Below are 26,055 nucleotides of genomic sequence, written 5' to 3'. Positions count from 1 at the left end.
GAACAGACGACGTGAAACGGTTTCACCCCGCCCTCCTGTCCGCGTCGGTGTGCGTCAGAGGTCGCAACCGGGTACCCGATACCCGTACCCTACCCGATACCCGGCTACCCGTACCCGGCCGGGTACGGGTACGGGTACCCGTTTGCGACCCTGGTGCGGCCGGGTACGGGTAAGGAATCAAAACCCGTATGCGACCTCTGCTGTGCGTTTGCCTTGTCGCAGCATCGACTGCGCGGGGATCTTGAAGCTGCGCAACTCGGACATCGAGCTGCGGAAGGGCGAGACCGACATCGGGCGCAAGAACACGCGTGTGCGCCTCGTGTTCCGCGTGCACATCCCGCAGCCCGGGGGCAAGGTGCTCTCCCTACAGGCCACCTCCATCCCCGTTGAATGCTGTGAGTGAACCCCACCTCGCCACGTGCGTGGCCGTACGCGGGCGATTGCGCCTCCCCGACGGGGCGGCGGTGCCGGGGGAATTGTTTGAGCCCCGTTCTTTCGCGCCGTACGTAGCCAGCCGGCCGGCCAGCCGTGCTGATCGGAGTTCGTGGGAAAGGGCCAACTGCAACACGAAACATACACGCGAAGGTCCCCTTACGGCCGTATAGCCTTTTAACAGGCTGTTGGAGCAAGTGCTGTTAGCGAGCAGCGCCTGTGAAGGCCGACGCGGCACACAAGGGGGCGATGTGGCCAGCACCACGGCCGGCCGCCTTTGTCTCCCCAAAATGCTGACGTTTACTACACACCGCGCCAGGCATAAGAACTACCACCGTGTTGCCTAACCCAAAAACAACCAGGGGCTCATCGTATCGGCTGCAAAAAATTAAAGTTTTAAGTTAATTCCGACCGTCGTATTGTGAAATTCGACACGTGGTTTCGTGTCCTCACCCTCCCCACCCCTTCCACATCCCCAACCCCCGTACAGCCCAGCGCTCGGCCCAGGAGCTGCCACTCGTGGAGGGCCAGAGCGTCGACGGCTGCACGGCAAACGGCGGGCAGCAGCTGGTGCTACGCGGGCACAACTTTCAGCCGGAGTCGCGCGTCGTCTTTCTGGAGAAGGGGCCCGGTGGGTGCCACGCGCCGCTCCGTCGCAACGACGCGGGGCGCGCGCACTGCGACCCGGAGCACGCACGGGCCCGAGCACGCTTGAGGCCGTAGCGTGCCCCAAGCCGGAGCGTGCTACAGGCCGGAGGGCGCTACAGCCCTTTGCGCGCTCTAGCCTTTAGAAGCGATCCGGGGCGTAGCGTGATCTGGGCCGTAGCGTGCTCAGGTCCGGAACGTGCTCTGGGTTGTAGCGTGCTGCAGGCCATAGCACACGCACCCTCAACAACAACAGCAGCAGCAGCAACAACAACAATGTCAATTCCTCTCCTACTTTCATGATCACATACAATCTAATCGTATCTCTAATGGCTCGAGATGTATGTGTCGTACATTTGTATCTTAATTGAGCAATGTTTTTGGTTGTCAGAATTTGTTTCTTCAACTTACCCATGAGCTGAAACAATAATAATAATAATTGGCACGTTCAAACGCTTACACACGTGACAAGTTTTGTTTGCTGTGCTGGGTGGTTAGAGGGTTTTAACTACACACGTTTGGGCCGATGGTTACGTGGTATAACCCAAAGATCGATTATGAATCGCATCGGCCGACATCATGAAGGGATAATGGCAGCTGATATGATTCATGAGGCGATGGTTGCAGCTGATGAAAAATAACAATAGTGGAGTGGCAGATGTAATTCTGCTGCGTCTCGTGTGCCGGTGCTGGCTGTGTTGTTACCTAATGGGATCTTTAGGCTTGATGGAGACCTGGGGATGCCTTCATCCAGCAGCGAATTGATCATGTCTGATGATAACGACGATGAATCACATGCGATAATTTACAGCGCTTATGGATGAGATGCCATTTCACTCCACGTCGGGCATGCCGGGGTTGTTTTGTCCGTACTTCACCGCGCCAGTCGGCGTGGGCTTGCTTTGACGATGGGCGCATTTCCCCGCCCGCCCGCCCGCCCGCCCGCCCGCCCGCCCGCCCGTCCGCGTTGGTAATAAGCCGGCTCGGTGGCACGCAGACCGCCGCTGTACTCCGTCGTGGTCGCCCCCCTGCCGTGCCGCGCTGTCTGGCACGCTCGCTCCGCTCACCGTCTGGGTGATGCACAATGCCTGGAAAGATGTCAGAGCTGCTGCCAAAAGGGAAGCCAAACAATACGGGGAGGGGCGGAGGCGGTGGAGTGGGGGGAGTGGGGGGGGGGAGCGGGGCGTCTTGTTAGCTGGCCTTTTGAAAAATCGGAGCTTATGTATGCGTCCTATGGCCCCTAACGGCGCGCGGCGGATTACTCTGTCCCGGTGAATTGGCGCGCACAAACACACCGCAACCTGGGCCGCTACTGAAAGTGCGTCTCCGTCAGACGGCGGGCCTCTTTGGACGTCTTCCAATCCTGTCCATTGAGTAAAGCTTCTGTGTTTCCGTGTTATATATGCGTGTATAATGAGCATATATATAATAGACGTAGGCTAAGCTGGGTGTGGTGATGACGCATACCTTTAATCCAAGTGGGGGGATCCGACGAGACTAGAAAAACGTTCAAACCCACCGGGCAGCAAGGTGGCCAGTAGATTAGCAGTACAGCAAGTAGGTTTGTATACAACCCATCTATGTCGCCCTCTGAGCGGTATCGTCCGGCGGTACGCATTCAGTTCATCCTGGACCTCTGATTTCCTACCAAGTGCTCGACGTGCATAAAAAAAAACGGGTGGCCATGGCATTGAGGACGCACGCTTTCATGGAGCGTTGAATGGCGTTATGATTATTATATTCCTAGCAAGGCCTATCACAAAATCGCCTGAAACGCGCCCGGTTACGTCAGATCTCGGCAGCTAAGCAGAGACCTTGAGCCTGGATGAAAGTTGTTTGGTCGGACGACCAGAGAGAAGCCCCCTTACAACGAGCTAACCCCAAAAGGAAACAACTAATTTTGAACCATAATGTCGGTCGCGTAGGCCTACACGTAAAATTACAGCGCCGTTCGTTGCCAGCCGCACGACAGTTTTGGGCCTTGGGCCCTTTAGCCATTGCGCCTTGGCATCGCTAGTTACAAAAATATAAAAAATCATAATTGCTTACATTCTCTTGCCCACCGGATCGGTGCTCCAAGCGAGCCCGTTGAGCCTCCCAGACACCTCCACAAAGTGGTGTTTTAGCCAGAGTAGTGGGTTGTTTTCAACGCTCGTCGTTCCACTTACCCGCCCGGGGAAACGCTTGACGGAGCCTCTCGGTCTCTTCACGAGGGCCGCCTGCTCCTAGCGTCGGCGGGCCAGTTCTGCTGTCGAGTAAATTTTTGCGTACGGTACCAAATCCCGGGCGCACCTGGAAAGAAGTTGCACACACGCAGGAGGGAGGAGAAGCACTGGAACTTCGCACACGGGGGAGGCCAGCAACCTACTTGCTGTACTACCCCCCTCCGCCTCCGCCCTGGCAGGCATGGCATCGTCCCACGAAACCGGGCTGCTCGCTTACCAGAGTGCCAAGCGTGGGCAGCAAATCTTCGCCGGTGTCAATTTCAGTAATATTACGGGCGGGCGATGAATGATCATACCTTAAACATGTCAGTGCAATAATATTGCTTTAAATTAGCTGTAGAGTGCAGGTATTTATATATATATATAAAAGGGAAATTTGTGAATGTGTGGCTGTTCGAAATGTTTAGCCTACTTCCCAACATGCAACAAACTTTAAATATGGCACGTGGGTAGCTTCCAGACTGTACACAATGCAAAAAGTATAAAAATAGACTTTTGTATTTTGGCGGGGGGGGAAATGGGGGCGCAATAATGGATTTATTTTGCACGGCAAGTGAGCGGTGACGTCACATCTGTGATGTCGCCCTCACGCGGCAGCGTCACGCAGTGTGCCTGCTGACGTCACGCATCCGCCCCCCCCAACCCTCCACGTAGACCCTCTATGAATCCAAGACAAGAACCCAACTCCCGGGCGAAGCCGGGTAGTAAAGCTAGTATAGATATATGACGCTTAGAAGTGATGTCCGCCTGAGGAGGCGTAATTTACTCGCACCGTATAAAATTCAAACACGGCTCTTGAGTGACGTAGCAGCCGCGATATCACCGGTATTTGTCACCGTGAAGTCGGCAGGTTTAAGCGCTATTTTGCGTGCTCTATGATTACTTTAAACAGCTTTGTTCTCGGCTTCCGTATCGTTCAATCCTTGCCCCCCCCCCTCCTTGTCAGAATTATTTCAATTAATTTTACGACAATGGAGTAATTGCAGCTGTTAAACATTACGTAATTGTTTTGCACGATCGTTGCAGCTTGAAGTGAGCTCTTGGCCATTGACGTTTGTTTCGTTAGGAGATGATATCTTCACAACGCGCGCGCGCGCAGCCTGCACCCGCCCCCATGCGCCCGCGCCAGCGTAAAGAGTTATTCTTATTTTATTTATTTTTCTTCTGATTGGGGGGGGGGCCCACACGATCCAAAGCACCGATGGCTCTCGGCGGTTGGGTTACAGAGGCCACACCTTTGCGGGCCCGTGCCCTGACCGGAGCTGTCACGCTCGCTTAAGTGAGACGGACGGCCGGTTGGAAAAACGGCGGTGGGGCTGCCAGGATTCCGGGGGAACCGGCAGACACAGAACTCGGTTCAACGCGTTGGACATGTGGTGCATTCCACAGCGCGGTGTGTCATCGTTGAAAAAGAGGGGCGGGAGGGGGAGCTCCCTTCCTCTGCCAAGACGGCGGGCCGCAGCCGGCGGCGTCTGCGCCGGTGTGGGCGTGCGATTGCCGGTGCGTGTGTTGCGCGTGCGTACGTGCGTCCGCGTGTGTGCGTACGTGTGCGTCCGCGTGTGTACGTACGTGTGCGTACGTGTGTGCGTACGTGTGTCTGTGCGGTTAGCGCGCTTGCGCTACGACCCGTCGGTCAGAGTTCGATCCCCGCTCACGGTCGACATCGGTGACGAATTTCTGAACCAGTCCTGGGCCTCCCCTAGGTCAACTCAGCCTCAAATAAGCACCTGGTGCGGTGTAATCATCGCCACTAGGGAGACGAAGGTGGCCAGGCTTGGTGCTAGCCACCCGCCCCCTCGTGTGCCGTGCCGGCCTTCATGGGTGCTGCTCGCCAACGACAGCACTTGCCCCCAACAACAGTCTGTTAATCCTTTACGGGGGACCTTTGACTTTGTGCGTGTGTCTGTGTGGAGTTGGCGGGAAGGGCGTTGTGGGGTTTTTGCGCGATGTGTTTTTGCCAACAGTCATCACGGGCTCGCCCTGGCGACCCTGACGTTAGCCGCCGAAAACCGCGGAGCGTCGCGGGTTTTCCCTTGACAGCCCCCAATTGAACGAGGATTTTTGTGTAAACAAAAAAAAGTGTCACTCCTTTGGTCATTGACGCTGTCCTCACGTTGGACCAAGATGGTTCTCTCCCAATCCAGAGGTGGGCGCGCTTCGTTTTAACATCTCAAGTTTCTTAAATCCTTCCACTGCGTATCAATGGTTACGTTGTACGTCGGCTGGCAGGTGGTGGAGAAAAGTGTGGGCATCCCCACTTGCCTTTCCAACGCGTCTATTCCGAAGCGGAAGTTTTTAGCACCTAAATATCCTCTCGGAGGGAGCTCTCCAGAGCTTTGGGAGGCCGTTTCCGGCAGCGGTGGCGTGAGCCGGCAATTGCCGGGCTGCACCTTGTACCCCGGCGTGAACCCGTGACGCCGTACGGTATCGCCCACTCGCATCGGAAAAAGCGCAAGGGAAAGTACGAGTTGTAAAAACAAAACACAAACCTGACACTCCTGTGTCATCGACGTAGCCTTACAACTGAAAGAAAAAAATATATAATGTCCTCTTACGAATTTGTGTGTAAGTCACTTACCGCCATGTGTCAATCCACTGCTGCAGGAATGGCCTTCCCCTTTGACGTGTGGGTCCTAGAGGCTGTTTGACCATACTTCACCGTGCTGGTTTGCACCCCCCTCTGAAAGTTTGTGAAGAACACTGAGCTAAGGGAGCTCGTGTCAACAGCACGAGCGGAATCACACGATGCTGTCTGATGATGATGGTTGTGGTGGTGGTGCGGTGGTTAGTGCACTGCGATATATGAAGCTGGTTCTTCTGAGTTGAATACCTGGTCACGGCTAACGTTGGTGGTGAGCTGTGTCTGATCTGCTCCTGCGCACCCCTTTCACCGACCTGCGCTCATCAGCGTGGTGAAGTACGGTCAAACAACCCTCCGCACAACGCGGCAAGCACGGTCGGCTACGAAGTACGGTGCGAAAGAAGTTCAACGCACACAGGTTGGGGGGAGACCTCCCGGTCGCTTCAGATAGATCTCGCCACTGACGATAGCCCTGTTCGAGGATCAAACTCAGGTCACCGGCTTAATAGGACGGTGGCGCTGAGCACGACGCCACTTTCGGCGGGCGTTATTGAAGAGGGTGGTTGCAGTTTCAACAAAAAAAACATACGTACCAACGCGACCCCTCATAACCAAAATGATCTTATTTGCGAAGGAAAGTTGCCGTTTTCGTACTTTACACATCCACTCACGGGGCAGTCAGAAACGGCTCGTTGCATTAGCAGCAAAAAACTCGCCTCAAAAAAACACAAATGGCCGAGGAGGAGTGTGGAATTTATAAATTCATGTTTTTTTTTATCCGATGCCTCGAGCGGCTTTAGTTGACACATTGATGGCCCGCACGGCGATAAGTTATTTACGCTCCGCAGGCCACCTCAATAAAGCCAACGCTGCCGTTGGATTTTTTAAGCGAAGGTCAAAGTCACGTTGTTGCCCCCCCCCCGCCTCATCCCGCCCCGCTTCCCCGGTGTAAATTCCACATTCCTATGGAAAGTGTAGGTTCTATCGTGCGCGCCGTTGTTCCTGTGCCAGCGCACCTTGGGGGCGCGGCTGCGTTGGTTGTCATGAGGGCCGTGCACCCCAGAGGGTGGTCGGCCGCAGTGGAGATGGAGCGATGAGCGCGTCAAGTGAGACTCGTTACGGATCGCAATCCAGCAGCGGATTGATTCGGGAGTTAATTTCCCGAGTATCTTATATATATTTTTGTTTGTATTTGTGCAGCGTCTTAAGCTCAAGGCGCCTCTAGAACAGAGTTTAAAAGCGGTGACAGGAACAGAGTGGTTTAGATGGCAGGGGCAGTGCAAGGCCAGAGGGATGAGTGACCGTGACAAGAGGGCACACGCGGGGGTCACGGCGGCAGGTCTCCAGGGGAGGGACGGGAAGGGGTGGAGGGGCGAGGGGAGGGAAGAGGGAGGGAATGGGCGATGGAGAAGTGGAGGTAAGGCTTAGAGAGAGGAGGAGGTTAAGGAGGGAGGACTGCTTCATGTACAGGAGCAGTTTTGGGTCTATGGGCAGTGTTGAGTCTATGGGGCAGTGTTGAGTCTACGTGGTAGTGTGAGTATGGGGCAGTGTTGAGTCTACGGGGTAATGGGAGTCTCTGGGCAGTGTTGAGTATTTGGGGTAGTGTGAGTATGGGGCAGTGTTGAGTCTATGGGGCAGTGTTGAGTCTATGGGGCAGTGTTGAGTCTATGGGGTAATGTGAGTCTATGGGCAGTGGAGAAAGAGGTGAGGCTTTTGAGGGCAGAGCGACAGGAGTTTTTAAGAGTAGTGCGACTGTAAAGCGGATTGAGTTGAGGAATGAGTGACAGCGATAGAGTGCTCCGTAGGGATCGCGAAAGGATAGAGATGCGAAGGAGTGGAGTGGCGAGGAGATGGGAGGGAAGAGGACGAGAATGTTCCGTAGAGAAGAGGTGAGCTGACGAGTCAAAACGACGGGTCTTGGCACATTTTCCTTAGAAAAACAAGAAGTGCAAAATGTTTAGATGCGTGTGTGTTTGTGTGTTTGTGTGTAACCCGTCCCGAGCGTTAAGTGCAGCGGCCGGCAAAGGTTCGTGCGGGCGACTTGAAAATGCGCCCCATTGCAGAGGAGAAATGCGCCACACAACTGGCCCATTCACCAGTGGCTTCGCCTCGCCTTAGGGGAGATTCCAGCCGAGCGCGCGTGGAGAATTTATTGGCCGGCGCTCGGGAGGAGACGTGGGGGCTGGGAGAGGGGGTGGGGTGGGTGGGGGGCAGAGGGGGGGGGATTCCAGGGGTTTCTCTGCCGGAACACAGAAGACTCGTGTGTAAAAACAGGAGAAAGAAATACAGATTTCTTTTTTGTTTCAAAATATATTTTGGTTTGTCCCCGTGGTAACACTTTTTGTGGAAAGGTCAAAGCGGGGAGGGTGTTGTGGGTGGGGGGGGGTTCGTGTGCTCGTACGTGGCCGGGCTGCCTCACAGCATGCGTGTTTGCGCAGACGTACGCCCTGATGAGTTTCTCTTATGAGTTCTGAGCACGCGCGAGCGAGCGCACACACACAAACACACGTGTGTGCATATGCTCACGGAACCTTGTACAAAATTCCTCCCCCGAGTTCATCCTCACGTGCTGTCGGTACAAGTGCTGAGCGTGAACACCTGTTGTGGTGCGAGTGGAGCGCTGTGCAGGGGTGGTGTGGCCAGCGCCAACGCCACCCACACCTGTGTTTGGCAATCCGGCGCTAAACACTGCGACGAAACGCGTTCGGGTTGACTCGGCCGTAAACAACATGGCCAAGAACGGAGTGCCTGGGACGATAGCGCTCTGTTTCAACCACTACTACACCACCCACCCCACATGTTATATAATATATAAATAAACTAAAATATATTTTAAAAAATTCTATATATAATTAGTGCAGTTGGCTACTTTCGGTGGGAAGAAGGTTCAACATACATATATAATAAAAACCTGTATAGACACACAATACAAATTCCACATTTATACGAGCCACACAACTGGAGCACATACTTGAGTTGCACCCCCCCCCTACCCCTGGCATCACATTGCCATTTGTAAATTTTTTAGACGAATATGTTTTTGTCATCTTGGTTCATTCGGTAAAGTCAGGTAGAAGGGAAATAATAAAATAATAAAAAGAAAACATAATAAAATAATTCTCACGACGTTTCGGCCACAACGCAAGCAGCCGTCCTCAGGTGAAGAACAGGTCTGTCGGAAAGACAGTTCATTCAGACGCTGTCTTTCCGACAGACCTGTTCTTCACCTGAGGACGGCTGCTTGCGTTGTGGCCGAAACGTCGTGAGAATTATTTTATTATGTTTTCTTTTTATTATTTTATTATTTCCCTTCTACGTGCCTTTACCGAAAGAACCAAGAAGATGAATCCCTGCGGTCACGAAAGCTTTAAATCTAAATGTTTTTGTCAAATTGATTTGGTTGCCATTCTGATACGAGGGGCCGGGTTCGCTGGGCCCGTTTAGCTTCAGGAGCTGCCCCCTCCCCCCCGCCCCGGTCCCTGTCGATGGTGAGTGCGGTTCCACGTTAACACTCCCGCCCCCCTTCTTTCTCCACTGGTTTTCTGACAAAACAAAAGGGGAGGAAAACCCCATCTCCCTCGCCATGGATCCTCTCCCGCGACCCCAGCATGCATTTGTCTTTACCGGAGCGCTCGTTAGTTGCCGTGCACACAGACGGACAGGTCTCATGCAATCGCGCTTTCAACGTTTGGTTGGAAAGTATTGAAATACCCTTTGGTTCTTTCGGTAAAGTCACGTAGGTAGAAAAATCATATATCACGACGTTTCGATCGCCACACTGAAGACGGTTGCTTGTGTGGCGATCGAAACGTCGTTGTCTATTATGATGTTTCTACCTACGTGACTTTACCGAAGGAACCAAAGAGTATGGATTCCTGCAGTCACGAAAGCTTCAAATCAAGTCTTCAAATGCTTTACTTTTTTGGGTCTTTGGGAGCAGGGAGGGGGACCCTGCTGTCCGCGAGCGCGGTTCAAGCGGAGGAGTTACTAACGACGGCTCGTTTCGCGTCCCACCCCCCCCCCCCCAACAGATGGGAGGAACCTGTGGGAGGTGGAGGCGAAAGTGGACAAGGACAAGAGTGAACCGGTGAGATTGACCTCTCGCGACCTGAAAAGTTTTCCCGAATGGAGGAGAACTGCGTTGCAGCGAAAACGCGTTCCGGTGTTTGGGCACCGCCGCGCGTTAAGCGAGGGTTTGGCCTAGTCCTGTGCTCCTACACCTGTGCTCTCCACCCCCCCCCCCGCCCCCCCCCGACCTTCACCATCCATCGCTTAACCAGCGTGGTGAAGTACGATCAAATAACCACCGTGGCTCGCGGCGTGGGGAGGCCGTCATCCGGCAGCGGATTGACAAAAAGGGGCCGTGCGTTAGCAAAGGTTCGTCAGTGTGTGATTTTTTTTTTGAGTGGCAGTCGTAATAACTTCATCGCGGCGTTTCTTTTAAGTCATCAGAAATCAACGTCTTTTTTTATAACACAAAGAAGGAAGTCTCGCTCGTCGCTTAAGTCTGCGGTTTTTCGACCGTAGGAATAGATACACAATTGCGAGCAGAAATAGCTTCTCTTTCGTTCTAAATTTAACTTACCTTGGCAAAACACAGACGTATTGTGTGCGTGGAGTGAATGCATATTTACGTCTCGGTAGTTTTTTGCGCAGTTCCTGAAACGGAACTATGTTTGCGTGATTCAGAGAGAGCGAACTTGCTCTTGTTGACGTTAATGTTACCGGTGAATTTTGTTGTCTTTGGCGAATTTTGCGCAGCATTGCTTCGGTGTGCGCATCATTTACGTGCGTGCTTTTGCATATTGTCGTTGTTATTGTGGGGCTCCAGAGTGAGCGAGATGTTAACCACCTCGGCCTGGTATACAGGAGGTTGTTGGTTCGATCTCGACCCTGACACCCGTAGACTTGGAGTTTTCATGTCTCCTCGATTCCTCCGGTTTTCCCCTCCACGTTTAGAAACACGCACTTTGGAGTATTTGGCTGCTGTAAATTTCCGTGCGGCAAAGCCACTTTTGAATGAGCTATCATTTGTGATGGCCAGGTCGCTTATGAAACAGAGCCACATAGCTTAGTGTGCCTTAACTGGTAAAATAAAAATAGTTGAAATTGTTTAGTTTTTTATATTCAAGCATGTTTCCAAGCAGGCATTTTAAAAAATCAAATCACAATGATTGCATTTTAACGGTGATGCTTTCAAATCTCACGTGTTCTGTTTTCACATTGTTTATTTTATTTTATTGGGGAGTACAATTATTGTGGAGTATTGCGTTTAGATCAATATAAATTGTTACATTGCGGATAGTTGATCGGCAGGTCGTGTATGGTGGGATAAAGTGTGTACACTCCGACGTCTTGCGAGAATTCTGGTCAGATCCCCTCGAGGGAGGCACCCAAAGAGCTCTCGTTAGTGGAGGAGCATCCACCAGCAGTGGCTTGAGCGGGGAATTGCAGGGGCATCTCATCTCAACCATTAGAGGAGTGGCCCTGCTTGCAGTGTTAGCCATGGGTGTGGTGGGGTATAGTGTGGCTCTCTTCCAAGGCCTCTGACGGCGTGAAAGAGTAGACCAAAATAGCCCCCCTCTCTTACAGCTCTCCCTAGTGGAGGCTCCTGCACCACCACTGCCATGAGCAAGCAATTGCAAGGCGGCACCTTTAGCTTCGAGTATATGGGTTATAAAACCTAACGTGTGATTCTGGCATTCGCTATCCGCATGCTCTTCGCATTCCATGCGCCCCCCCCCTCCCGTGCCCCCCCCCCTCCCGTGCCCCCCCCCCTCCCGTGCCCCCCCCCCCTCCCCCACCAGACGAGCCTGGTGGTCGAGGTACCTCCGTACCAGAACAAGAGCATCAGCCACCAGGTGCAGGTGCAGTTCCACGTGTGCAACGGCAAGCGCAAACGCAGCCAGCCGCAGCGCTTCACGTACCTGCCCACCAACGGAGGCCTCTCGCCCGCACTGCGAGACCGTGAGAGCACGCACACGCAAGCACGCACGCACACGCAAGCACGCACACGCAAGCACGCACACGCAAGCACGCGCACGCACACGCAAGCACGCGCACGCACACGCAAGCACGCACACGCGAGCACGCGCACGCACACGCAAGCACGCACACGCAAGCACGCAAGCACGCACACGCAAGCACGCACACGCAAGCACGCACACGCAAGCACGCACACGCAAGCACGCACACGCGCAAAGTTCCCTTTGCAGCCCCATACTGACTGATGGGGCAAATGTTCTGGGTTTACTCTTCAGTACATGCGTGTTGTGCTGAACGTGTAACTCATTGGCATTTTTTGTGTGCGTGACAAACCTTACTGTTTGCCTGTATCGGGTGGTGGCGGGCTTAACGACACATTTATATTTGCGCGATCTAACCCATAAAAAAAACCTCTGTTATTGTTAAACTGATGTGGCAACCGCTGTTAGCGAGCAACCTATGGAGGGGCCGGCACAACTTGTGATGGGGTGGTGGTACATCCAGTGTGCCGCGCCAGGCTGTCATTGTCTCCCCACACTGGAGCAGGTACTCACTTAAGGCTGAGTCGACCTAGAAGAGGCCGAGGACCGGTTCAGATATTCGTCACCGATGTTGGCTATGAGTGGGAATCAAACTCGGGGCGACAACACTATTATAGCAGTGCGCTAAACCACCACCCTACCAACAACAACTGCCGTTGGCCACTAAGTGGCGGTGACGTCGCCGGAGTGCCTGTGCCAGGCTAGGTGCGCTTTGAGGCCCACGCGAAGTGTCGAAGGCTCGCCAGCAGGAGGTCACCGGACAGACCCAGCAGGTGCCGTGGGTTGACTGACAGAGATGTGTGTCCTCAAAACAATGGGCGCAAATATTCCGTGTGCCCCCTTATAACGGGGTTTTTTGGGTTGAGAATACATATGTAGGCCGCATGGCACTCCGTCCCTGTATTCGCCCCGGTATTTTTAAGGACACACTTAATTCGAGCTTTCTGTTTGTCGTCAAAGTGGTGCTGGAGGTTATACTTCCCTTCGATGGGGGCGAGCCCAACCAAGCACGGGGCAAACCGCTGTTGAGTTTCCCCCCCCAAACAAACGAAAGAACGGTCCCGTTGACCTTAGAGGAACGACGAGCCGAGTCGACCCCCCCCCTCCCCCACCTTGACCCCAACCGGGATTTTGAACATTGCAGAAACTCTTCCGCTTGAGAGTCGAGCACTCTTCTTACCTGACCAGCGCACCGCACGGTGTGCGGCGGTTAATTTTGCCGTCGTGCGTGGAGCGCCATACGTAGCGCTACATTTTACATTTATTTTTATTGCTTAGGCACTACCGCGCGATGAACCCCGGGAACCGGCGGGGGGGTCAGATCAAATTCCTGGCCACTCGTAACATCCGCGGCCCCCCACCCCCCCATCGTGTTTGCCGGCGTGGTGATGGCCCACGGTCTAAAAAGCCACCCACAGCCGCGCGGGCACTCCGCTCGGCAAAACGAATTGAGCAGAGGACCAGAGGGCCCGGTTGGGTTTGACGCAAAGCGCTGCCAATTTGCGACTGTGACGACGGCGTATCCAGAGGGAGGGGGGCGGTGGGGTGAGCGGGGAGGCCATTACGAGCAAAAGCCCAGTGGCATCAGGTGACAATTAGTGCCACTGATTCGGGGGCGAGGGTGGGTGGGGAGGTGGTGGCTGTTTGTCAGGGCAACAGGCAGGGTCTGTTCCAGCGGCATTTTCACGCTTGCTCCCCATTAGTGCCGGGTCACAGAGCAGCGCGTGGCTGCAGCGTAGCGGCGGCGGTGGTGGTGGGTGGTGGTTGTGTCCTTTACTTAACCGGGAGTTGATGTGCAGGCCCGTTGAGACACGCCATACGTTCCCCCCCCTCCCCCCCTTTTTTTTCCACGGGTGTTCTGGGTTACTCGGAATATTTCAAAACTTTTTTCGTTCAACAAAGTAGTAAAGCAAAAAAAGTCGGAGCGATTTTGCACTTTTCCGCTCAATTGAGCGTTGAGGCACTGGTGCTCATCTCGCGTTTATTTACAGCTGTGTAAAGCGAGTGGTGGGAAATTCCACATTCCTACGACGGTGGTGGGGGCAGGGGGCTGCGAGTCCATCTATGTAACACAACCACAAAGCGCCGCTTATATTGGTTCACCCCAGAGGGGGATGATGGACTATTACAGGCTTTGACGCGTGGGTGGGGGTTGGGGCCCTGTGTCTTTGTGTGCCGGCAGTGCCCATGCTGCCGATTAAGAGCGAGCCGAGCGACGACTTCATGGGGACGACGCCGACGACGACGACGACGACGCCGGGAGCCCCCGAGCCGGCCGACCTCTCGGTTGAGGTTCCGCCTACCGGGCCGCTGCTGCTCCACCTGGTGCCCCCGGAGTGCGCCGGCATGAGCGCCCACCCTGGCGAGGCTCAGGCGTACCAGGCCCTGCACCCCATGCCACCCAACGGGGTGGACATGCCCATGGAGCAACGCTTCCAGGGGCTCGATCACCTCGGGCAGGCCGTGTTCCAGAACGCCGAGATGCAGCACCTACACCACCACCACCATCATCCTCACCACCATCACCACCACCACCAGCAGCAGCAGCAGCATCATCACCACCACCACCACCAGCAAGAGGATCATCACCACGGCACGGTGCATCACCAACACAATCACCCCCATCAGAGCCATCACGATCATCACCAGCAGCAGCAGCTGCAGGGATCCCAGCAGAATAACAACCACTACGGAGCGCTGGCATACCAGGGCTTTCACTCCACAGGCCACGCTCAGCTGCCGTTCGAGACCTTCGCCTTCATAGAGGAGGGTGGCGACGTGGAGGGTCACGGCTTGCACATGGCCTACGAGCAGCTGGGGGTGAACGTAGGGATGCAGCAGCAGCAGCACCAGCAGCAGCACCAGCAGCAGCAGCACTACGCGTCGGCACCGCCGCCGCCGCCACGCGGGGCCTACTCGGGCTGCGCGTCAGGCGGCATCAAGCAGGAGCCGGCGGAGGGCACGGACAGGGGCCGCTTTCCCACGCAGGGCAACCGGCATCACTTCACGTTGGAGGAGGGTAAGGAGAGGCGCTCGCCTGCAAACGCGCGCGGGGGACGGTCGCACGTGTGTGTGCGTGTGTACCAACTTGCTATGCTTTAGCACAGCAAGTTGGTACAGTAGGGGGCACAGGTGGTGCATCAGCCAGTCATCTCGGTCATCTCGGTCAGTCGACCCGTGGCACCTGCAGGGTCTGACCCGTGACCTCCTGCCAGCGGGCGTTCGACACTTCACGTGATAGCCTCAAGGTGCACATGGCCTGGCACAAGCGTCGTGGTGACGTCACCGCCACTTAGTGGCGAATGGCGGTTGTTGTTGTTGTTGTTGTTGTACGCACTGTACGTAGCGGGGGAAGGACAACAAACTAAATACGCACAAAAAACGTGCCCGCCACACGCGGGAGCGTGGACCTGATGGACATGGTCTGCGTATGGTTGGGGGGTAAAGTGTGGGCACTCGTACCTCTTCCGAGATGTCCGGCCGACCAGTGTGGAAGAGTGGGCAAAGATGCCGTTCGAGGGACGCTCGTTAGAAGTCCCGTTAGCGGAGGAGCATCCATCCGCCAGCAGTGGCGAGAGCGAGAAATTGCGGTGGCCTGGCTGCAGCCCTCTACAAGTGTGACCCCGGTGGCAGATGTCCCTGTGCGAACAGAGACAGAGTGACAGAGACGCAGAGCTGCAAGGGGGGGAGGGAGCATGCGAGAGAGCGAGTGTGTTCATGCAGACAGGACATCGGACAAACCCGGGTCTTGATGTCCTTTCACGAACGTTCGTCAATGCTAAGACCATCCTCTCAGCTTCACATTCATGCCCGCGCACTGCCACCCAGGGACCACTTCCGTTGGAGCGCATTGAAGTCAATTGCACACGCAGTAGGAGCAGGTAGCGTTTAAATTCCTCAATCCCTCCGTTCCCACCCACCGATGGAAACATTGTCGCGACTGAGGGTTGCAATGCTATGCAGAAGATTCTACTTTTTGGCTTGTTTTTACGATCTCATTTGTATCGCTTCTCATTTGTATTGTTTGAACAGTCTCGCTTGAATGCGATTTTAATCCCTCACCGATTAGTGCGGTTGGCTACGTACGGCGCGAAAGAAGTTCAACGTACATGCTTCGCTTCCGTGGCCCAATATGTAACGGCGGACTATAATTCTCATGAAGTTTGCATCGGTATTGCCATGTGGCGCTGTGGCAGAGCACAAGACCCGTGATGTTGATGTCCCGGGTTCAATTCCTGGTGGACCAGCTGACACCGTCATCCCTCCAGGGTCAATGGGGGGGTGGGAGGGGGATGTTTGGCGCACGACTGCAACTCTCGTATCGACGATCGAATGCGAGCCAACCTGTGGCGTTACTTTGTTTTCCTCTCGGGCACTTAAGCCGATTGAAAACTGGCCAAAAAATCGCTCAAAAAAAGGGGGTTGCCCAAAATTTTGGGAGCACCAAAATTCCAGAGCGGAGAGCGCCGTTTGCGAATATGTATTCCTGTTTTTCCTTCACACCTGTTTCCCATTCAAGGCAGCAAACCAAATTTTGGAAAGCGTTGCACAATACATCCCGATGCAGAGCTTGTTTTATATGTCTATATGCATCGTGTATATCTGTAAGGAGCTGTAGGGATCCGTTCCCACTTAACGGGGGTAGGGTAACAGAGCCGGCGGCGGCGGCGACGACGACATTCAAGCCGCGGCGTTTTACCGCACGGGCAAAGCAACGGCGACAAAAAAAAAAGACGATCGCCAGGCTGGGTACGCCGGCTCGCCGCGTGTGACGGTGCCGCGTTAGTGAGCGCGTCAATGGGGACGTGTGTTACGCGTGACCCCGTTTCCCCCGTCGCTGACCCCGACGCCCCACGCCGTTCCTGTGCAAGGGGTCATCCGAGGGTATCGCCCAGAGGCAACGCATGGCTGACCCCTGGTGCCCTTTGCGCAGCGCGCGCACACCCCCACCAATGCCTTTGGGGCAGGGGCGGCTGGGGCTGGGAGCGGGGGAAGGGCAGCGGCTCCTGCGGTGATGAAGACCCCCAACCCCGTTGAGGGGTCATTTTGGTTTCGGGTCATCGTAGGGTGGGGCTGTGTGGGTGGTGGGGGCTTTAAACGACACGCAAACACGCCTAGAGAGCACGCGGCGTTGTTGCGTTATGCAAAAGAAATGAACATCGGCAGTTCCTGAAGAAGGGCATTGTGGGCCTCTTGTCTTAGGCGATCATCATAATCAATTTGAGCGAATATGACCGACTGACAGCAGCAGTGATGCCAAAACCGTGGATCGGTTTTCGTCCTCATCAGTACTCATCAGCACAGTATTGTCACCGATGATCCGCGCACTGCTGCAGAGTCTGCCTCTGGGAACCATGTACAATGTGCAGTCCCTGCTTCCACATACGGGGGCCCCATTAGCTTGGCTAATGCCAAGATCAATCGCATCTGTAAATGACGAGGCGGGAGGGGCGTCGGGAGCAGTGCGAATTAGACTGCGGTAAGAACCTCGCATTTATTTTTGCGCGCGTGCGGTGGTTTTCCTTTCCACCGCACGTTAGACCCAGTCAGTCCACCGCTGGATAAAGGGCCTCGTCCTCACCGCACATGGGGGGTTCCCACTGGTTGTTTGACCATACTTCGCCACACCGGTCAGCGCGGATTTGGCGAGCCGACGTTATAGGAGCCTTTCACCGATAGACTTTGTTTATTTTCGCACCGTCGCCCCCTCTGCTGCCGCTCGCAACGTAGAACTCGGCCGGTGCCCGGAAGCGTCCCATTGTGCCGTGGCTGCTCACCCACCCGAGCACCGTCTGCGCTCGACGCTGCTCGGCAGCCTCTTGCAGAGCTCGCAACCGGGTACCCGATAACCGTACCCTACCCGATACCTGGCTACCGGTACCCAGCCGGGTACGGGTACCCGTTTGCGACCCTGGTGCGGCCGGGTACGGGTAGGCCGTGAGTCACTGGTGAGTAACCGATTGTCACTCAAATTCCCATCGTCTTGTCTCTTCTCACAATTCAAGTTCCTAGAATCAATCCACCCGCGCCTGCAACATGGCTTCATCCCAGAGGTCGCAATCAGGTATCCGATACGGCGGGGTACGGGTACAGGTACCCGTTTGCGACCCTGGTGCTGCCGGGTACGGGTACGGGTAAGGAATCAAAACCCGTTTGCGACCTCTGGCCTCTTGAGACCTGTCGGGAGATCGGAAACCCACCGGGCGATTTGTCCAGTAGTCGGAGCTCCAATGGGAGCCACGGTGGCGAGATATTATTTGCCTCGCCTGGTATGCAGGAGGTCGTGGGTTCTCCGGGTCCTCGGGTTTTTCCCTCCACATTTAGAAACATGCGTTGAAGTGTATTTGGCTGCTATACATTTCCACACGACGATAAGCCACTTTGTTGAGCTATCACTTGTTGCCAGGTCGCTTCTGAAAAAGAGCGTTATAGCAGAGTGGGCCGCATCTGCTAAAATAAAAATTAGTAAATTTCGGCAGGGATTATCCAGGTGAGCAGCCCCATCCAATATCCCTCTCAACATTGCTGTGACTGCTAGCAGTCGCCACCGCCGCCTATATAAGTGCCTGCGTGGTATGGCACCACCATTATTTATCGGAGTTACGCGTGCCTGCCGCCAACGGTGGGAAGACGACAACACCTCAGGTCTGCTGCTGTTCCTGCTCGTGGTGTTCTCATCATCGTCGTTGTTGTGACGCGTAATCCCCGCCTAGCGATGAGCGGCGACCGCGCTTTTCAGAAGGCTTGTGCCCCTGTCGCATCGTGGAATTCTCTGCCCGTGGAAAAAAAACTCAAGAACAACAAAGTTTTAAGTTCAACCACTTCAAGAGGCACCTTAAAATTAATTTAAAGAACACAGCCTGACCAGACAGCAGTGCGCGTTCGGGATGCTATCGGCATGATTTTTGCGTTTGTACGCGCGTACGTATGTTGAGCGTCTTTCGCACCGTACCGTGCCAGTCGGAGGCGCTGATCGTTTCCTTGAATGACCGTTTACGTTACGTTACGGTGGTCTACCGGCGACTCGAAAAATCCCTGGCCGAGACGACGCATTCGGCTGACTTATGAAAACCTTCGTCTTCATCGTTCCATCGTTGGAGCACCGTGGCCAGGCGGTGAAAGAAGCGGGATTGGGCGGAAAGCGGGGATGTTTTTTTTCGGTGGGGGAAGCACGGGGCGGGGCGGCATTTAAACTTTTGGCCGCTGCCGCTGCTGCTGCTGGCAGATGTACGAGCGAGCGATGGAGAGGTGAATTTGGTGCGAAGGGAAACGGGCAGGGGAGGGCCAGGAGACCATGCGATCGTGTGGGCGTGCGCGCATGTGTGTGTGTGTTCGCGTGTGTGGGTAGAGGTTTTTGGATTATTCTTGGCAGCTGCAAAGGTGGCCAGGTATACAGTAGAGAAACAAGCCCGGCCAATTAAAAAAACAACACAAATATTCCATCCGCCCACTGTGTGACTGGCTTCACACGCAGCGAGGTGCAGTCTCGCTCTGAGGGGATGTGTGTGTGTGCGTGAACTACATTTGTACGGACAGACGGGAGTTCTCACGGGCATGCTGGCGTGGTGTCGTGGTTGCGATGCCGGACTGCCGGAGTGCCGCCATGTGTGGTGGGGTAATAGGGGCGAGTGCAGCCACTTCTTTCAAGATGTTTGGCCAGCGTGGAAGAGTAGGCCAAATACCGTTCTGGAGAAGGAGCCTCTCCAGAGCTCCGTCTCCTTGGAGGCCCCTTCTGCCAACATTCGCGTGAGCAAGCGATTGCATGGATGCGCCTGTGCCCTCTAGAAGTGCTCACGGTATGGTCAAGGAGTGGAGTGTGATGTCCAGGCTGGTTTCCAGGCAGGGGTCGGTTGGAGCCGTGCTTTTACATGGAGCCCCAAAGAATCCACTAATAGATATTCGTCAAGGCCATTCGTCGTTAGGCTGAGGGAGCTATTGAAAGTAGCTTCGCTACTTGAGGCGCGACCTCGTTTTGCTTTCCAGCGTTCGCGGCGTTTTTTTCCACCGAAGCAGATCAAGGTTCGCAAACATCTCGGCGGGGGCGGATTTATTTATACGTATATAATTATATATGTAAACTTTCCTCCAAATTGGGAAAGTGAAACGCGTCGCTTGTCTGGAAGTGGGCGCACACTCGCTGTGAGCGGTCTGGCCGATGGATTTAATGTGACCTGCTCGCGGGACGATCAATTACCGAGTCACCTGTTCAGGGAACATCGGGTCTGGACACGGGGAAGCGCAGACCGGATCGTTGCGCTAATCACAGCGGAGCCTACGACAACGCACTGACCCCCATTAGTCACCATTAGGCACGCGCCCAGCCTGCGCGTCTCTCTGCCAGCTATCTCCGGCTGTCTTGTTGACTCCGTGTCCCCACTCTCCAATCTTTGCTCTCTCTCTCTCGTTCTGTATGCAGAGCTTGCCCCGCTTTACGCGCATTCAGGGCGCGCGCGTGTTTGCCGTTTTCGCGTTCTACTTGCGGCCGACCTATTTCTTGCCCAAAGTTCGCTCCGCAGCGCGGTCAGAATTCGCTCCGATGCGGCTGCGCGGTCGGACGGCGGGGAAACATTTCGTGAAACCGCACGCGCTGCTCGGCACGGGGTGGCAGTGCATTGTGGGCCGGGCGGCTGCCCCGGTGTCCGCGCTCCTCGATATCGCCTCGCGCGCGCCCGTCTTTCGGAACGCGTCCAAAAGCGAAGGGGAAACCCGCCCGTGGCTTTTGAAGCGGCGAGCGGTGCCCGATTCGCCGCCCATTGCCGCACGCGCGTTCGCCAGCCCTGCGACGCGGGGAGTCATCGAGCGCGCGACGCCTCGCGAACGCAGAGCAGCGCCCGCAACCCGCGCGCCTGATGAAACCCAGCACGCCGGTGCTCGTGCGAACGACCGCGTCGAGGTCTTTACGGCTTCTTACCCGTGTCTCGTGGCGTAGCCGTCGGGTGTGCAGGCGGTGCAACTGCAACCGGGGCCAATGGCCAGAGTATCCCGGGCAGGGAAATTGGACGATTAGCACGGTTGGCTACGTCCGATGCGAAATATGTTCAGCAGTCACACTCAAAACAAGGGCCCGTGCCAGCCACGCTACACCACTCCTATCGCCGGCGCATACCGGAGCAAGTAGAGGAGATGACTTCTCGTTGTGGATGGTGGAAGGATTATTGTGAAATGTTCTGAAACGTCCCAGCAAGACAAAAAAACAAAGATCCCCCCGCCGATAGCATTTACAGGCTGTTGGGGCAGGTTATGTCAGCGAGTAGTGGCTTGCACCTATGAAGGCCGGCATGGCGTGCGAGGGGCCCCCGTGCAGGGATACAGACACATTGAGGCTCTAACTGAACAAAAATTTTAAAACAACATTAGTTGTTTTTATAATTTTTACATAAGAAATGCCTAAAATAACCTTGCCCTATTTAATATTAATCGTACGAAAATAACTTCTGTCGAGTAAAAGCAGACAATTTTTGAGTGGAAAAGTGTAGTTCAAAGGCTCGGCATCTTCATGTAGCCTCCTGGCTGGGCCGGAGGTCCGAGGTGTCGACCTGCAAAATTAATTTGGATTTGCGCAGGCCAACGCCTCTGCCCGTGTCACATAAACGCGGCGCGATATTTTTTGTTTTACAGTCAGGGAGAAAACAAGACTCCGTTGACGTTTCACGGGTAAGACCGCCATCCTCCAGCACCAGTGCCTCTTGAGTGTCTGTCACACATATCGGATGACCTCTGACCCAAACGCGTAGTCTCAACGCTGTGAAACGCGCGATGCCGGTGTCATTCGCCCGTTCGCAACTTAAATGTTTTCCTGGTGGCTTCCCATCCCCACGTACGGCTACTGCGCCACAAGGCCTGCTTAGCTTTTAGCATATACACTTTCAGGATTTTCAGAGTGGAGCCGTTTCATAAGATATAGCCCGTCATCCCGCGTGACAACGACGGATGTACGGCTCTCTGTGGATATTCCTAGCATGGATGCATTCATCAACGTGTCGATGAAGCAAGACCTTCCTGCAGCCGAGCCATTGGGAGCTCGGCGAGGCTTTCCTTGGTAAATATTGAAAATCATCATTATTATTATTAATGTTCCTGGCAAGTGTTCAAAAGATTCAGTGCTCGGCGGTAAATCATTTTGGCTTACTATTTTGCCGACAAATTCCAGTGGCCCCGGCGCTTACCGGGTAAAAATTTAATAAACGTGTTCCAGAAATGGAGCAGGCGAGACTGGTCTCTGTGAAAGTGATAAGGCACCGGGTGGAATCGGCACGAACGCTCCTTGCGAATTTGATTATTGAAGCATTTTGAAAGGTGAGCCCCCTCTGGCTCATTTCACTTTTTTTTTCTTTTCCCCGCTGGAATGCAACAGAGCTGGTGTCGAGCCAATCGTCCCCCCACGCTCCCCTCGGAACCCTCACTCCGCACTCTCGCCGCCTGTCACAAAGGCAGAGATCCCCCGTATAGCCCTGAACAGACTGTTGGGGCAAGGGCTGTTAGTAGCGAGCAGCGCCTATGAAGGCTGGTACGGCGTACGACGGGGTGGGTGCCTCCCCCCCCCAGCCCCGTTTGTCTCCCGAGTGGCGATGTATAAAAACACCGCACCAGGCACTCACTTAAGGCCGAGTCGATCTTGGGGAGGCCCAGAACTTGTTCAGATTATCGTGACTGGTGTTGGCCCTGAGCGGGAATCGAACTGGGGTCGCCAGGTTCGTGGCGCGGTGCGCTGACCGCTGTACTACTACCGCTCCCCAACTTACATTCATGCAAAGTGTGGCACGTCTGGTCGGCGTGGAAGATTCGGACAATTCTCGTCTCGTGCTGCGGCTCTCTAGAGCGCTCCCTCTAGTGGAGGCCCTTCCGCCAGCGGTGGCACGAGCGAGACATTGCGGGGCTGCACCTTTGACCTTTTCTCCGTGCACCGCTTCTGGGATGGTTACCGAGCGATGAGGGCATCCCGGTAGAAGGAGACGTTCCTCTTTGGCCTGCTAGCACTTAGCGGGGGGGTGGGGGGGGCTGCCCTATCAGCAGCTGCGTGACTTTTGTGTAATGTGGAGCTGTTTGTTCAGCTGATTCGCAAAGCGGACGGAGTTCGGATCGGGCAGTTTCTGGAGGCACGAGTGATTGGATTTTGCCAAATGAGTCCGTGTTGCAGATGAGCGCGCATTTCCATTTTTTTGGAATGCCGCACCTACCCGCCACGTACCCGGGCGACCAGAGTTCCATTGCCAGCAACGGCTGCACTCAGTGGCGAGTGATATTTTAATTTGGTCCAGAATCGCCGTAACCACTCTGTTTACCAACCCGCACTCACCGGCGTGATGAAGCACGGTCAAAATAACCGCACGGCTCCGAAGAGGTTGGGAGTACACACATTTTACCCCACCGCTCATGACCTCACCGATAGATAAACTGTCATTGTACCCCTTTAAAGTGCGGGGTGGGGACAGAGGTGGAGGTTAATATATGAATATGTTTATGAATATGCCGATTATTTCAACTTCCGTGCCGGGAGATGGAACTGGTGACCTCTGGATTGCAAGTGCAGTGTGTTACTTGCGTGTAATTTTTTTTTTTAGTCGATGGTGATGATGATTTTTCAGTGGGGAGAGTGGTAGAGTTGTTAATCTGCAGATATAATCTCAGGACTCTGAGCTTTGGCACAAAAAACAAATTCCCTTCTGATAATAATAATAGCGTAGCGAGCCAGGTGAAATTTCACAAATCACAAATGTGACAGGTCCCATCTTGCCCAATCAGTTATCGCCTTTACTGGTCCCTTGCCAAAGCTGTCTTTCACAAATTGAAAGGTAAATATTTTCCACCGTTAATAACACGATCGGTCCCGTGTGGCTCTGTGGTTTGTGGTAACAAGCAGAAGGAATGATATTTTTTGTTCCTTTCAAGGATTGCAATTTCAGGAACGGGACAAATAGCCCCAATTCTTGTGGCTCCCCTTCCATCAACCACATGTGGCAAGTAGGATTCGTTATGCAACGGACGAACGGTACAACCAATCAGATTAATGCTATGCGGCAGGGTTGCCACCTTTTGAGATATGTAAAACACCGAGCACATGGTGAAGAAGACTAGTCCGGAATTCGTTCAGGAACAACAACAACAACGACATGCGTGCATTGTTTTAAATACATTTTTTTTGTGAGCGGTGGTGTGGTATTTACGTAGTGAATAAGAGCCAGGACGTTTTCCTGTTCGGGGAAGACTTTCAGATTTCCTAGGGCGGCTGCTTCAAAGAGACCTCGACCCCCAGCACAAACCAGGACAGGGGGTGGCTAAATCCTCACGCCCAAGGCCTGTAGGCCTAAATTTCGATTTAAAGCTTTCGTGACTGCAGGGATTCATCTTCTTGGTTCTTTCGGTAAAGTCACGTAGAAGGGAAATAATAAAATAATAAAACATAATAAAATAATTCTCACGACGTTTCGGCCACAACGCAAGCAGCCGTCCACAGGTGAAGAAACAGAGTTGTCGGAAAGACAGCGTCCCAATGAACACCGCCAAGCTTGGCAGCGTATATTTAAGCTGTGTTGGAGGAGGAGAGCGCCTTGACAAAGGAGTTTACATATCAACAGCGGAATTAAGCAATTCCGCTGTTGATATGTAAACTTCTTTGTCAAGGCGCCGTGGGACCTGGATCCGGTTAACGCTGGCGGATTTTTTTCCGGGTCCTCTGATTTTTTTTTGCCTCCCCCCTTCCCACGTTTAGAATCTGCATCACGCGATTAGAGAATTTGGTTACTGCTGCTGCTATAAATTTCCGTGCGACAAAGCCACTTTTAAATGAGCTGTCATTCGTGATGGCCAGGTCGCTTGTGAAACAGAGCTCAGCGGGGGCCCTTCGGAGACAAATCCACGCGACCATGGTGGGAGAGAGACATGCAGACTCCAAATATACAGCAGCAAGCGTCAGGGTCGGCATCGAACCCATAACCTGCTGCGTACCAGGCGAGGTAGTTAACATCTCGCCATTATGTGTTTTATTTATTTATTATGGATGACATTGGTCGTGAAAGCCTCCGCGTTAAACTATCATCTCGCCAGCGTGGCGCCCAATGCAGCGGCCAAGTGCGCCGCTAGTAGCGCGCGTTGGGGGACCCTCGCTCAGAGGTCGCAAACGGGTTTTGATTCCTTACCCGTACCCGGCCGCACCAGGGTCGCAATCAGGTACCCGTACCCGGCCGGGTACGGGTAGCCGGGTATCGGGGAGGGTACGGGTATCGGGTACCCGGTTGCGACCTCTGGTGGGTAGTGGCGATGACACGCCGGTGGCATCACCACCGTTGGCATCACCGGCGCACGCGATCGCCGTCTGCTCGTCCTGGCTGCCGACTCAGGCTGGCGAGGCCTGCGTGCTTGCGCTCACTCGTGAGTCACGAGCCTTCACCCAGGCGTGATGTCACGGGCTCGTTGCATCATAGTATGTATGTGGAACTTCTTTCGCACCGTACGTTGCCGACCGTGCCAATCGGAGTGTGCGGGGGAAGGGCAACAAACTTAACACAAAAAGCAGTTCTTAAAGAAATTGGTTTTCAGTCGAGATGATTTAAAAGTGCAGAGCTCCAGTGCCTTCCTCATAACGGAAGTGGCTTCCTAATTTCACGGCGGATGACGTAGACGATAAATGTAGAGAGAGAGAGAGAGCGAGACTAAGTAGAGTTAAGAGTAGATGCAGATTGCGCAGTAAGTGAATCCAGTCTATTGTATGAATCCTGTCGGTTGCGAACAGTCGAGAAATGTAAAATCAACGCTCGATTGCTCCGCAGACGCAACTCGAGGGCTATTTTGCCTTGGCGGCAGTGTTTTTCTCTCCTCCACGGACTCCCTCCAATGTCCCTCGAGGCGATGTTCCCTCCTCGACAACTTTCCCTTCTGTTCATCGGTGATCGTAATCTGGCACCTGCGATGACAGCATTCGCCATTCGTCTTTGGCTTTGAAATGAAAGTCACAGAGATGCGCGGTAAAAAAAGATCGCTGGCAGCGTCGGGCGCATCGAGATGTCTCGATCAGTCGCCCATTGATTTACGAGCAATCACGGAGAGTTATTTAATGCGGCGGGGGGGGGCAGTTGTTCGGCAGCATATCTGTGTTCGCGTCGAGTTTGGTGAGTGAGCGAGCCGGCGTGCGACACGGCCTGCAGCAGTC

General features: G+C 54.3%; 1 protein-coding gene across 2 annotated transcripts in view; it reads left to right on the top strand.

The window, feature by feature from the left end:
* The window catches only part of LOC144735233 (nuclear factor of activated T-cells, cytoplasmic 3-like), a 147,938-nt gene that overhangs the window by 101,088 nt on the left and 20,795 nt on the right, over window positions 1–26,055 (top strand). For both annotated transcript variants that reach the window (XM_078617721.1, XM_078617720.1), the window contains exons 9-13: window positions 223–395; window positions 923–1,063; window positions 9,915–9,970; window positions 11,691–11,850; window positions 14,092–14,928. In XM_078617721.1, the coding sequence (XP_078473847.1) occupies window positions 223–395; window positions 923–1,063; window positions 9,915–9,970; window positions 11,691–11,850; window positions 14,092–14,928 (1,367 nt within the window). The remainder of the gene's footprint in view (window positions 1–222; window positions 396–922; window positions 1,064–9,914; window positions 9,971–11,690; window positions 11,851–14,091; window positions 14,929–26,055) is intronic.

Source organism: Lampetra planeri, chromosome 54 (assembly GCF_965212315.1).
Source record: "Lampetra planeri chromosome 54, kcLamPlan1.2.h2, whole genome shotgun sequence".
NCBI classification, from domain to species: Eukaryota; Metazoa; Chordata; class Hyperoartia; order Petromyzontiformes; family Petromyzontidae; genus Lampetra; species Lampetra planeri.
Note: the sequence above shows the minus strand (reverse complement) of the source record. Positions and strands in the feature narration are given on the sequence as shown.